Source organism: Carassius gibelio, chromosome A8, assembly GCF_023724105.1.
Source record: "Carassius gibelio isolate Cgi1373 ecotype wild population from Czech Republic chromosome A8, carGib1.2-hapl.c, whole genome shotgun sequence".
In the NCBI taxonomy this organism is placed as follows: domain Eukaryota; kingdom Metazoa; phylum Chordata; class Actinopteri; order Cypriniformes; family Cyprinidae; genus Carassius; species Carassius gibelio.
The window spans coordinates 15,180,138-15,193,627 of NC_068378.1; the positions used below are offsets into that span (position 1 = coordinate 15,180,138).

General features: G+C 36.0%; 2 protein-coding genes across 6 annotated transcripts; both read left to right on the forward strand.

The window, feature by feature from the left end:
• Positions 1–210: 210 nt before the first annotated feature.
• On the forward strand, positions 211–6,299 carry LOC128018567 (leiomodin-1). The gene is made up of 3 exons (XM_052604152.1): positions 211–671; positions 2,758–4,485; positions 5,691–6,299. The coding sequence occupies exons 1-3, from the start codon at positions 411–413 to the stop codon at positions 5,715–5,717; spliced, it is 2,016 nt and encodes a 671-aa protein (XP_052460112.1). The 5' UTR covers positions 211–410; the 3' UTR covers positions 5,718–6,299.
• A 1,090-nt stretch (positions 6,300–7,389) lies between these two features.
• LOC128018568 (CMRF35-like molecule 1) lies at positions 7,390–13,179 on the forward strand. 5 transcript variants are annotated; one of them, XR_008184913.1, is made up of 7 exons: positions 7,390–7,665; positions 8,029–8,361; positions 8,470–8,559; positions 12,204–12,287; positions 12,404–12,507; positions 12,791–12,822; positions 13,033–13,179. XR_008184913.1 is itself a non-coding variant. In XM_052604153.1 (7 exons), exons 1-7 carry the CDS (start codon positions 7,629–7,631, stop codon positions 9,671–9,673), a joined length of 864 nt encoding a protein of 287 aa, XP_052460113.1. In that variant the 5' UTR covers positions 7,390–7,628; the 3' UTR covers positions 9,674–10,015. The 5 variants fall into 5 exon arrangements, 3 of the variants coding, with proteins under 3 accessions (XP_052460113.1, XP_052460114.1, XP_052460115.1); XR_008184914.1 differs by having other exon boundaries at positions 8,473–8,559; XM_052604153.1 differs by lacking the exons at positions 12,204–12,287; positions 12,404–12,507; positions 12,791–12,822; positions 13,033–13,179 and adding exons at positions 8,676–8,771; positions 8,892–8,996; positions 9,257–9,282; positions 9,497–10,015.
• Positions 13,180–13,490: the final 311 nt, after the last annotated feature.

Consider the following 13,490-nt stretch of genomic DNA (forward strand, 5'->3'; position numbering starts at 1 on the left):
AGAAGGAGAAAATGATAAAGATGAATAAAAACTTTTGTAATTTCAAAGGTTTGTGGTAAATGGAAGGAATAATTCCCTGGGAATATGACTGAATTCTTATACATTTCTGAGAAAATTATCTTGGAGGACCACTTGTGTAAAAAATCTACAGACAAACGCTCTCGTTTGTGCGTGTGCGCCACTGCTCGTGGTCACGCAGATGTGAAAGATCGCGCGGAATGCGTGCTGGCGCTCGAGCCCGAGTTGGAGCTCGTGAAAGGCGCACAGAGCGCGAGACCTTCTGCACGACTTTTATCATGGATTTAATAGCAAGTGTGAAAGGGAAAGATACCTTTTAAATTGAGTCAGCTGCATTTCTGCAGACTAAAACAACATACTTGACGAATAAACTTTCAATATTTCCAAAGAAAATGTCCAGCCAGAAGGTGTCGGAGCGAGAAGGGAGCGATGATTCGGACACGGACCTGCTGCTCGCGACGCTCTCACCGGAGGAGGTGCAGGAGCTCGAGCTAGAGCTCGTTTACATCGACCCCGACCCGAGTGTACCGGTGGGACTCCGCCAGCGGAACCAGACGGACAAAGTACCGTCCAGAGGATATAACAGAGAGGCTATGCTGGACTACTGTGAGCGGGAGACCAAGAAACTGATCCGGAGAGAGCTGAGCGCAGAGGTGATTCTTAATAACAGTAATAATAATTCTTATGATCATTATTGTTGTTGTAAACTGTTGTAAACTGTAATATAATTACAATTAAATATAATTATTCTATGTAAAATTGTTGTTTTTATTTTTACTTCATAATTATTTTCTTTATGTTTATTTTTGGTAATAAAAATAATAGTAAATACCCTAGTGTAAAGCCTAATAGCATTTGATTTCAAGAGTTATAGCTATTTTAGTCCAAAAATTCTAAACCTTTTAAAGTTTTTTTTTTTTCAAATTTGTACACACACACACACACACACACACACACACATTCATCAATCAGTTATACATTTCTTACACAGAGTAACACAAACTAATTAGGTTTCTTAATAATTTTTTACTAATTTTTAATTTCATACCTGGAATATTGAAATGTTTCAATTAATCCAAATTTGGATTTATTTTTCTATGTTGTTGTTGTATGAAGGGACAATGAATAATAAAGAGATGAGCTGTGGTCATTTGTCATTCAGTCCTTTTTCTGTTTAAGATCTCATCAGTGTGACATATTTGTAGATCTGTGAACACAGTGGATGGCTGATTTTGCAGGATGGCTGATATGTCAGACATGCTGTCATGGTCCTGTGTTTCAACAGCTGTTGTGCTGCACACACATAGCCCACTAAAGGATCCTAATAGCTTATAATTTTGCCATCATCTCCTGGTGATGAAGTTTTGGAGTATTTGCTGTACATTTATAAAACTCTTTGTACTTCAAATTGTAAATAAAACTTTTTTTTTTTCATAAAAAATGTTATTTTCAGAGCAGTTAGATTTTTCCAAATATAAAATTTTTCATGCTCTTCAGTTTGGAATGAGTATAAACTTATCTCAGGTGACAATCCTGAGCGTGTAATTATTCCTCACAGCCCAATGTCTTTATAAACATTTAGTGTCATGGTTTAGTTTACTGTTGTCTGGTATAAACACAGGATTCTCTCTTCTTTTGGTGGTGATGGTTATTTGTAGTTGACACTCCATTGAAACTATGCAGAACTAACCTATGACATCAGAGTTGCTGAAGTCATTCATTTATGAATCCACTTCAACAGGATTTTTGAGGGGTATGGTATAAAAATGAGTATTTTCTAGAGTAAATGAGTTGAACAGATGGTCTGGTCCTTGTGGGATGGTGTTACTTGTGTTTTGGTGAGTGCTAGTTGTGTTTTACATGATTAAATAGGTGCTAATGAAGCACTAGTAATGTGAGATGCACTCAAGGGGCCACAAACTACTTTTAAACTCTCTTGAGCCACTGAGGTGTTTGTTTGAAACATGCTCAGCGGGCAACAGAACATGCACATAATCTCAGAGGAATCCTACAAGTTACTAAGTAATATTGTGCTTTTTATAAACGTGGTTCACTGTTTGCTGTTTATTTTTGATCAGTCCTGACCTATAAAGACCATCTTTCTGATCTCATCTGATATCCTGCTGTGAAGTTTGTTCAGCTGCGTCACTGTGTTGGCAGAGTGGACTTGCTAACTGGATAGTCACTTCCGCATGTATTCAGTAAAACAGCTATGAGAAGAAAATTTACGTTCAGGTAATTTTACAGTAGTCAGTGGTTAAGAGTGATGCACTTCAGAGATTTGTGAATGTGTTTACCTAAAGCTTGGCCACAGTGAGGCTTTGGAACTGTCAAGGACGGAATTCCAGACCCTTCGCTGCCTTATAAGGGCACATCTGAGAGTTTTAAGACTTCTTCAAACAATGGCTCACAAATCTGCACAGTACGTTCTTTCCATTTTAACGACCCCTAAAAATAACTCACCCGGTCCAGCTGGGTTCAGCCATCGGCTGTAATTATTCTAGATAAGTTTTGTTTGTGTGATGCCCCCACGGATTTAATGAGGATGTTGATATTTTTTAATAATTACACCAAAATGAAAACATCAGAAACGAATATAGAATGTGAGTATGGTGATTAAGATGTCGAAAGTCAGATAACAATTAGCCAAAATCAGGTATTCAAACAGTCAAAAGACAAACAGCTTCTCAAATGTAATGTGCTGTGGTGAATAATGTATTTTGTGTTTAATGTTTGAAGGGAGGGGATGGTAGAAGGAGAGATCGACTCCGCCGGGTGAGGAGCAGAGAGTTTTCCAGATCGCAGAGTGGCGATCCTCCCGACACGGAGAGCAGAAATTCTGAGAGCCAAAAAGATAAGGAGAGAGCAAGAAAAAGTGAGGATGACTCTAGGAATCTATCTGATGAAGAAGAAGTCAAAGAGAAGAAAAGGGAGGAGGAGGAGAAGAGAGAAAGTGAGAGAACAGCTAATAAGACAGAAAGTGGAAAAGAGCTTTCTATGAGAGTAAGAGGAAGCAGCAAAACTCTAGACCTCATATCTAAACTGCAAGAGAAGAAAGAGGATAAGAAAGAAAGAGGGAGGAAGGAGGTGAAAAAGGTGAGTGAAAACTCCAAAATACGAGGGTTCGTCTCCAAACTGCAGGGGGGTAAAGACACTGAAGACCAAAAATTAAAAGACAGTGAGGCAGACGTCAAGAAACAATATGAAAGCAGAAATAAAACCATAGAAGAACCAAAGAACAACAGAGCAGGAGGAAGAATAAACCTTAAAGATGCAGAAACAGAGGAGAAGAGAAGCAGATTTAGAAATATGGAAGAAAGAAGTAGAAGAAAAGAGAAAGAAGAGGAGGATGAGAAACTTCACTCCCAGAGAGATACAACCAGAGCACCGAAAGAATGTGAAAAAGAAGTGAAACAATCAGAAAACATTGAGGTGAAAATATCTAACATTTCCAGCCACAACAGCTCAGTGAACTCTCATTGCATGGATGACCCTTCTGTCACTACTGAGGAGGATGAGTCTTTTAGCGAAGATTTGGACAGTGACACTGGCTTCAGCATGTTTGATGACCTTCTGGAGCAGGTTCGCAGCGATGACCCTGAACTAACAGAGATCAACGTCAATAATTCAGACGCCATCAAGACAGACACCCTGATCCAGTTAGCCGAAGGTCTTCGCAGCAACACTCACATCAAAACCTTCTGCCTTGCAAACACGAGAGCGGATGATCATGTCGCGTTCGCCATCGCTGCAACCCTACGAAATAATTCGACCCTGACCAGCATCAACCTCGACTCGAATCATTTGACAGGCAAAGGCATCCTGGCCATTATCAACTCTCTTCAGCACAACAGCACCCTTATGGAGCTGAGGTTTCATAACCAGAGACACATTTGCGGAGGGAAGACTGAGATGGAGATGGCCAAAGTCTTACGTAACAACTCTTCACTGCTGAAGCTGGGATATCACTTTGAGCTGGCTGGGCCCAGGATGGCCATGACGAACATCTTGAGCCGCAACATGGACAGGAAGAGGCAGCAACGACTAGAAGCGCAAAAACTCGCCAGACAGGAGACCGACTCCACCCCGTGTGAAGATAAGAGCTCACCTGAGAAGAGTAAGCCAATAACATCAGCAATCAACACTCAAAAGAAAGACTCGAAATTTGCTGCCCACAGATTCACTTGTTCTCAGGAAACTCCTAAAGCTCCGCCCACAAAGCTACTGTCTAGACACCTCCCATCAGAGGTAACAGGAAAGAAAGAAGGGGAAACAGGAATTCGACAAGCTCCTCCTCCACCACCCCCACCTGGCCCAGCATTAGATGTTCAGGCCCTGAGGAGGTCGCTGACCCCGGTCTCTCAGAGGAAACCAGACAGCAGTGCTGCTGTCCAACAGACGGACAGGAGCTCCAGAGATCAGCTGCTGGACTCGATCAGAAACAGCGGCATGAACGCTCTCAAAAAGGTGACACGGACATCACATGTCATGCCAGTACACGACCATACATCACCATCCTAATAAGAGAATGTGAAGGCTTCTTTCTACAGCATTATATTCTTAAGATATTTTAATGCACTTTTGTAATTTTTGGCCCTTTTGTAGTTTGCAATCTTTATAAGAAATCCTGTCCCATGGCCTCATGGGATATTAAAGTGTCCATTGGATTTGCACTTTAGAATCGTGCTGGAAATAGTAGATCACATGGGTACTTTTTGAATTTTGAATTCTACAAATTTGGACATACTACTCTTTTCACATACTATATAAGCTATAGTTTGGAAGTATGGCTATAGCCTCGGTCTCACTGTGTGTACTTAAAATGTATTCAAATTTATTCTAAACTTACAAAAAATATAGAAACAGCTAATCATTTTAAGACTCAAGTATGCAGGTTAGGGAGAGTTTTCTCTGAAGAAAACGCAGATATGCACAGCTGATTGTAATTTGAATGTGTAAAAAGTTATTTATTGTGTTTAAAGTGGTTTGAAGATGGCACACTTGCACTTGGTATTGCTCGATAGCCCTTTTTAGAGAGCATATTACATTCACTGAGATCGAGTAAAAGGTTTCAAGGAAAGCCCTTAAATGGAGATGTTCTTAATGCAAATTACCTCGGGTACACAGTCGCACATTTACAATATTTCAAATTCATTTAAAAGCAAATTCTTGTGGTTACATGTTTTGATTTAGAAATACATTTTAAGTCAGAAATGATTCATTATTGTTAATAATCCATAATATTATAGATGAGACCGATTGGTTTAATTTTGCTTTGCAACTGCTTCTCTGCATGGATGAATGTGGGATGAAGCATTACGAATGGTTATTCCCCAGAGTTTTACTGTTTTGAATAATCCATGGTCAATTTTTCTTCTTCATTGTAGAAACAAACTTTCAGCATCATGCTATCCACAGCCAGAGCTGCTTTTGTCTGTGCACAGATATGAAGTGACACAACGCATATACTGTATGAAATCTCCCTAAAAATCTGCCCCAACAGCTCCAAAATATATTTAATATTATAATTAAAAATACAAGCGATCAATTTGGGTACAGTTAAGGGATGGTTTACAAAGTTGATTCTTACACTAATTCATAAAAAAATGTATCTAATGTTGTCATCATATAATATTATAAATACTCAATTTTCTTTTCAATCTTCCTCTCAGGTTGAAATCCCTAAGTGGTTGAGATAGTATCTGTCCAGTGTACGTGCTTCTACCTTCAGATTCCACTGCAATCCCCCAGTGACCTGTCATCATGGATTCCTCCTTAACTGGCTCAGACAATCCGAAATACAGCCAGTTTGGATTATTTGATATCTAAACTGACAGCAAAGCAGTCAACATTCAAGCTTTTAGGGGCATCTGTTGGTGTTTAAGGACTCTCAGAGAAAGATTTGTCAAAAAAATTAGATACATTTAAAATATTTGTTCTCAACTTTTGGCATGCTTACAATATTCTTAAATACTAAGATATAATAAAGTACTAATCATTACTCTGTCTAGAATGCAATATGCTAAAAAAACGAAATATTGTCAAAAAAGCCCCAAGTATGATCTTCTTTCATGCTACTGTATGTGTTTGTTAAATAGCAGAACCTTCTACATGAGATCTATAAACTATTCTGATTATGTATGTGGTATTGAGTTTAATTTCATGCTCAATCTGTTTATGGCCATGGATTTTTCATCTGGACTTTTGGAGTTTTTAGTTTTAGCTTCTGTATTATATTCACTACTGTTTAAAAAAAATAAAATAAAATAACTATAAAATAATTATTTTGTTCATCATGGATTCATTACAAACGCTATTCATCAAAAAGTTCATCAAACAACCCTCCATTTGTATCAATGACTGCTGTGCACACAATATACATTCTAGTATTGAGTGAATATTGTTAATTTATTTAAAACCATAAATCGATGATAGTGTACAGTACAAGGAGGAAAAATAAAACAATTAGAAAAAAGCACTCCCTTTCAAATCTTGCAAACATTACCACATCCATGGGCAGCATTTACTGATATATATCTGATATATAAGTTAGATATCACTTGAGAAGTTTTGCATTAGCGAATATGACCTACCTGAGATCTCTGTATATGTAATCTCACCTGATACGGATTAAACATTTTGTTTGCATTGCATTGGACTTTATGAAGCATTGTATTGCATTGGATTTTATGAATTTTAGCTGGATGACATATGGGTGAATTAACCTCCCCAAATGATTCCTGGGATTGATTAAGTTTGATTTTTAAAAAGGGAACAGAGGATCAAATTGTTTTGTTGTTTTCCCTGAAATGAATGTGATGTAATTCAAATATGAAGTGTAAGTTTATTTTGTAGATAAAGAAGACATACCTAACTGTTGTCTCTGTACCACAGTGTCATTTCATGTAACTGGAGCAATTCATGTATCCCACCTACAGGTGGCAGAGGGATCAAAAATACCCAAATGCGAAGCAGACACTAGATGAAATGTGGGCTACCAATTGTCAAAGTAATTTATTGTCATTTCTCTGTAGGAGAAAACTGAAGACATTGTCTATATGTAGACAATGCAGTAGAACAAAAGTGTCTGTGATGAAGAGAAATAAGAACATAAAGCATAATTTACAGCAGAGAAATTAAATGATTTAGAAAATATATTTTAGAGCAGATTGATGTTCATGGAAATTCACAGCCCCTGTTATTATTGGAAGAAGAAAACAGAAGTAATGTTAATAGCTGAAAGACTACTTTGTCTTTCACAGTTTTAACAACACTAACTTTCATAATCACATATGCACTTGCAAATTCATCAGTGACAAAAAGTGTCAACTCCACTGCTGTTTACCTTCATTTCCTTCCTGAGCTGAAAACTGCTACAGTATGTGTTTGCCCTTGCAGCCATGCCAGTCCCACCACTAAACGGTCATTGGTTCCTTCTTTCGTGGGTTAGTCGCTCTCTCTCTCTTTTTCTTTTCTTATTGTCTCAGAAGCACTGTTCTTCCAGTAACTGATTGAACTAACATGTGAGAGACAGTATGCAGATTTTATTGTGTTATCATTGTGATTTTATGCTGTATTTTGCTTAAAGAGGATGTCATAAATTAGGGAGAATGAAAGTCCATCTAAAGATTCTCTCTGTTTTTGTAGGTAAATACTTTTTTCCCTGCTTGATATATAATCATTAATCTTGTACTGCGGTCATTATGCCATGTTAAAACAGGAAATGCATGAACTTTGTGACCTTTGAAGTGAAATATCCTAATGATAAATATTTAGTTAAATAAGTGTTTTACAAACAAACTCAAGTAATAAATATTTTTTTTCAGTGTAAAATGATCTTGCCTGAATTATGTGAGCACTAAGACAGACACTTTGGTTATTAGAGATTGTTTTAAACTAATCTCATTAATGTGAATGCATCTCAACTGTTTCAGTTGTAGTTGTCTGATGTCTGTCTGTATACTGTCTGTCTGTATGAAGTAATGACATTTTTAATTGTGTTTTCTCTAGTTTTGACCGGTGTGTTGATGAAGTCTGGAAATGTTTATGAGGGAACAGTGGGTGAATCGGTGGAGATCATATGTTCATATCAAGATGACTATAAATATACACCCAAATACTTTTGTCGTCATCCCTGTTACTCTAATCATGTTTTGATTAAAAGTGAAAAGACTGATCAGGTCGTCTCAGATGGAAGATACTCTTTGATTAATATTGTGAGTGGACGGTTCTTTTCTGTTACCATCAGAAATCTCAGACTCACAGACTCTGGTGATTATTACTGTGGAATTGAAAAATGGTTCAGTGATACAAAGAATATAGTTCGTCTGTCTGTCCGTCCAGGTGGGTATTTATGCAAACAGTTTGTGAATAACATAGCATATACATTTATCTTCCCAAATAAAAATTTCACAAAAATGTTAAATTCCCTTTTTTCTGTTTTATTCTCAGCAGCTCCTGTGAACAGATCTACACACACCCCTGAAAACACAGAAACAACACATATATGGACAACAGCACTCACCTCTACAGATACATCCAGTCAGCAAATTAATGATCAGTTTTACAACAATACTTATAAATTAGGAAAATGTATTCAATTTAGTAAGGAAATTTAGTATTTATTATCATATGTAGTTCTCTCTATTTTTTCTCAGTCTCTCTTTCAGATAAATCTGATTCATATGAGCAGCTCTCAACAACATCATCAACAGTCCAGTCAAAAGAATCTACATCACTGGATATAGACTCTGGTAACAGAGTTATTTTTTGCATGTATTTTAAGATGACAGTTATAATATGTTTGCAGCATTGTAGAACATTGTTAACATATTCAAATATTTAATGATTATTCTTTTCTCTTTTTATCTCAGTCAGCATACCTGTGGTGTGTGCAGGTGTTCTGGTGCTGCTGGTGTTCGGGGTTCTTGTGGCGTTAGTGTCTTTCTGCAGGAAAAGATCAGAATTAAAGTCCAGATGTAAGACCGCTCACACCCAATAATGAGTCGATAGTTTCATGAAAGACTATCAAATATTACAAATAATAATTGATCAAAAAATCCCCATTGCGTCAGTTTTAAAAATAAAATATTGAGCATATGTGACTGATAGATATTTAGCCATGATATCATGTCTTATTTTCTTCAGATCACTGTTGCAATTTAAGTCACTGTGACTGGGTTTTACAGTATCATCATGTTTATGGTCATTTTTCATTTTTCTCTCCCTGAAAATCCAGTTCAGGATTCACCAGCTCTCAACCAGGTATAAAAAATATGTTCCTTATACATACTTTTACCCTAAAGTATCAGCATATATGATTGCAAACTGTATGAACTGATCAAGATTATATACATGAATACATTTGCTTAGTTAAGCTAGTTGTAAAATATGATTATGGTAAACATGTTGGCTGTACACTGACTTTGCTAAATAAGTTTTGGTATGTCAACACTTATGTCTCTTTGTCTTTCATCAGGTCTCTCAGACTGTATATGATGTTCATCACCTTTATGATGAAATTGTTGCGGAGAACAGTCCGGTTGGTCCAGCTAGAGATGGCGATTCTTCTATTATATATTCCACCGTGCAGCATTGTGATCCTGCTCCTCAGAATGATGTGAAAGATTTGTATTCAGTTATCACACACCACTGAGGATAAATGACTGTCAGTGTCATTCTCTCATCAAAGATGGCACTCGACAAACCCTATTGACATAAGATGGTGTATGTGATCAGCATGCTAAAACCCTCCTGCAAACATCCTGTTGTTAACACATTGGCCATGCTGTGAAATTAAACTGCAAAGCTGGCAAAAAAAGGGCTATATACTGTTTGGGTATTTATTTAACAGTTTTTTGTCTGTCTGACTTAATTGAAGATGGAAATAAAGTAGTAAATCTTTTTTCTTATAACCTTTTCTCATTTTAGCCAGATGGTTTGTATTAATATTATAAGACTTCCTTTTGCCCAAGCATCTCTATATTAGAATGTAAAAAAAAAAAAAAAAAAAAAAAAAAAATCTGTCTCATTTTCTTCAAGAAGATGAAAGAATGGCTTCATGCTAATAACTCAGTTTGCAATAAAAATCTGTTCAAACCAAAAATACATTGCATGGGTCAAAATTATAGATTTTTATTTTATGCCAAAAATCATTAGGATATTAAGTATAGATCTTTTATATATTTATTTTTGCCAGTATGGTAATCCATACTCAGAATTGGTGCTCTGCATTTAACCCATCCAAGTGCACACACACAGCAGTGAGTAGGAAACACACACACATGAACACACACCCAGAGCTGTGGGCAGCTACTTTTTCCAGCGCCAGGGGAGCAATTTGGGGGTTCAGTACCTTGCTCACGGGCACTTCACCCATGGGTACTGAAGGTGGAAGAGAGCGCTGTACATTATATATATATATATCATAAATATATCAAAACGTAATTTTTGATTAGTAATATATATTGCTAAGAACTTCATTTGGACAACTTTAAAGGTAATTTTCTCAGTATTTTGATTCGTTTGCACCCTCAGATTCCAGATATTCAAATAGTTGTAACACAGCCAAATATTGTCCTACCCTAACAAACCATGCATCAATAAAATGCTTATTTACTCAATATTGAAAAAAAAATACAATTAAGGCTGGTCCAGGGTCACATTTGATGCTTTGACACAGAAAGGTTTTTAAAAGAAGAGTTGGGTGTTAGCAGTGCTTCTCTGAGTTGAGTTAGTGTGAAGACACTGAAATAGTTTAGGTGTTACTGAGGCTGTTCCTCTTCACAGAGTTTTATCAACCATATCTCTAGTAGAAGCTGCAATTAATCTCAGGACACACTGCACTTTTAAGTCTTTGTTTTGTGTGAATTTCAGAATTGTATACTGTGCAATATTATGTTTGACTGCAACTGGTTTTTGCGTATATAAAAAAAAAATAATAATAATTTACTTAGTGTCTCCCTCTTGCCTCTAACAACATACAGAGGCTTCTCTCTCTCTCTCTTTCAGTTCATTTGCCAGCTACAGTGTGAGAAACAGCAAGCAGAAAACTTTTACTGAGCGTTACAGTTTATTGTTTGTGTTAATGTCATAGTTTCTTTATAATTCCTATACGGATGTATTAAGATGGAGATTATATCAGGGAGAATGAAAACTCTAATGAAGATTCTGTGTCTTTTCAAAGGTAATTATTTTTTCATTTCTTTACATTTTCCATTAATTTCCATAATATTTCTGTTTGATAGACATACCAAATATTGATTAAAATGGATTTATTTTGCATAACAATATGATGATCTATAAGTTAAATTTAGAAATGTACAGATGAGCATCCCATCTATCAATATAAAACACATAATGCAACTGTGTTTTAAGATTTTTTGAGAACTCTTTTGGATTTTGTTGTCTGATGATTGTTTCTGTTTTTGACATTTTAATGGGACAAAATGCATTAAATTATTTTTCTGTAAGTGTCTGTTTAACCCAGCTGATAAACCGACTGTGTTTTCTCTAGTTTTGACAGGTGTGTTGATGAAGTCTGGAAATGTTTATGAGGGAACAGTGGGTGAATCGGTGGAGATCAGATGTTCATATCAAGATGACTATAAATATACACCCAAGTACTTTTGTCGTCATCCCTGTTACTCTAATCATGTTTTGATTAAAAGTGAAAAGACTGATCAGGTCGTCTCAGATGGAAGATACTCTTTGATTGATTATGTCAGTGGACGGTTCTTTTCTGTAACAATCAGAAATCTCAGACAAACAGACTCTGGTGTTTATTACTGTGGAATTGATCAATGGTTCAGTGATACAAAGAATATAGTTCGTCTGTCTGTCCGTCCAGGTGGGTATTTATGCAAACTTGTTTGTGAATAACATATAATTCACATTCATGTTCCTATTTAAAAATTTCACAAAAATGTTTATTATACTTAAATTCTTCTTTTTCTGTTTTATTCTCAGCAGGTCCTGTGAACATATCTACACACATCCCTGAAAACACACAAAAAACACATATTTGGACAAAAACACTCACCTCTACAGATACATACAGTCAGCAAATTAATAATCAGTTTTACAACAGTACTTATGATTTATGAAAATGTATTCAATTTAGTAAGGATATTTTGTATTTGTTATCATATGTGGTTCTCTCTTTTTTTTCTCAGTCTGTCTTTCAGATAAATCTGATTCATATGAGCAGTTTTCACCAACATCATCAACAGTCCAGTCAAATGGATCTACAACACTGGATAAAGACTCTGGTAACAGTTATTATTTTTTTTATTTTATTGTACACTCTCTTATTTATTCACTGCACTCACATTGCAAGAAAAACTGAAATACTGTTATAATTATATGATCTTGTTTTTTATTCCAGTCGTTGTGACTGTAGTTTGTGCAGGTGTTTTGTCATTCCTGGTCTTCTGGATCCTTGTGGTTTAGTGGTTATTTACAGGAGAAGATCAGATGCAAAGCCCAGATGTAAGATTACAAACACACATTAAGACTTTAACTGCATCAATGCATTGGTTTTACAAACCCAAAAGAGAGTTGATAGTATATATATATAAAAAAAAACTCAAGCCTTTTATACCATGTTTCCATGATGCTTCCAAACGTCATTCTTCAATAATGTCTCATATTCCCTAGGTCTTTATATAATTCACTCTGTCCTTTTAATGATTAATTTAATCTAACAATTTATATTATTCATATTTACACGTATATTCACACGTTGCTGCTTTGAAACCTCACACCACTGAAGATAAAGCTCAAGATCCACCAGACTTCCACCAGGTATGAAAACCTCTCTGTGTGGCAGCAAGACAAATTTGAATCTAAAAAATGTATCTGATAAATGTATCAAAAGAAAAATGACAATAAAAATGATCATCATTGCATGCACAGTTTTTAGTTTTGAATATCCTAAAAGTTAAATATCTTTAAAATGCACTCAGTGTTGAATCTTTACTGTGTTTGAACTCATTCTCCTTTTCTCTCTGTCAGGCTGGGGATGATGGCTGTTGTGAAGAAACAGTGGTAGTCTATAGTTTGGATGATCCACCTAAAGAAGACAGTTTTTCTCTAATCCATTCAACTGTTTATTACTGTGATCACATGACTCAGAAACAAAAATAATAAAAGTAAATAAAAGTTTGCCAGTAACTTTAGCCATCCATCACTCTGATGACCAACTTCACATCAGTTCACCATTTCCTGGGGGGCAGATCAGTTGCTCTGCTGCATTCAACTTTGACACTGTTGCAGAGCATTTGTGGTGTAAGTGGCCAAAAATAGAACATGTAGCAAATGTTTGTGTCTCGTCAGTTGCAAACTCAATAAGGAACTTTCATTTACCGTTGACCTATATAAATATCAGTGTAGTCGTTCATAGCCTAATTTACTGTGTCAAATATTACCAAATTTATAGTTTGTTGATAAAGTTATAAAGCTTTTCATTTAAC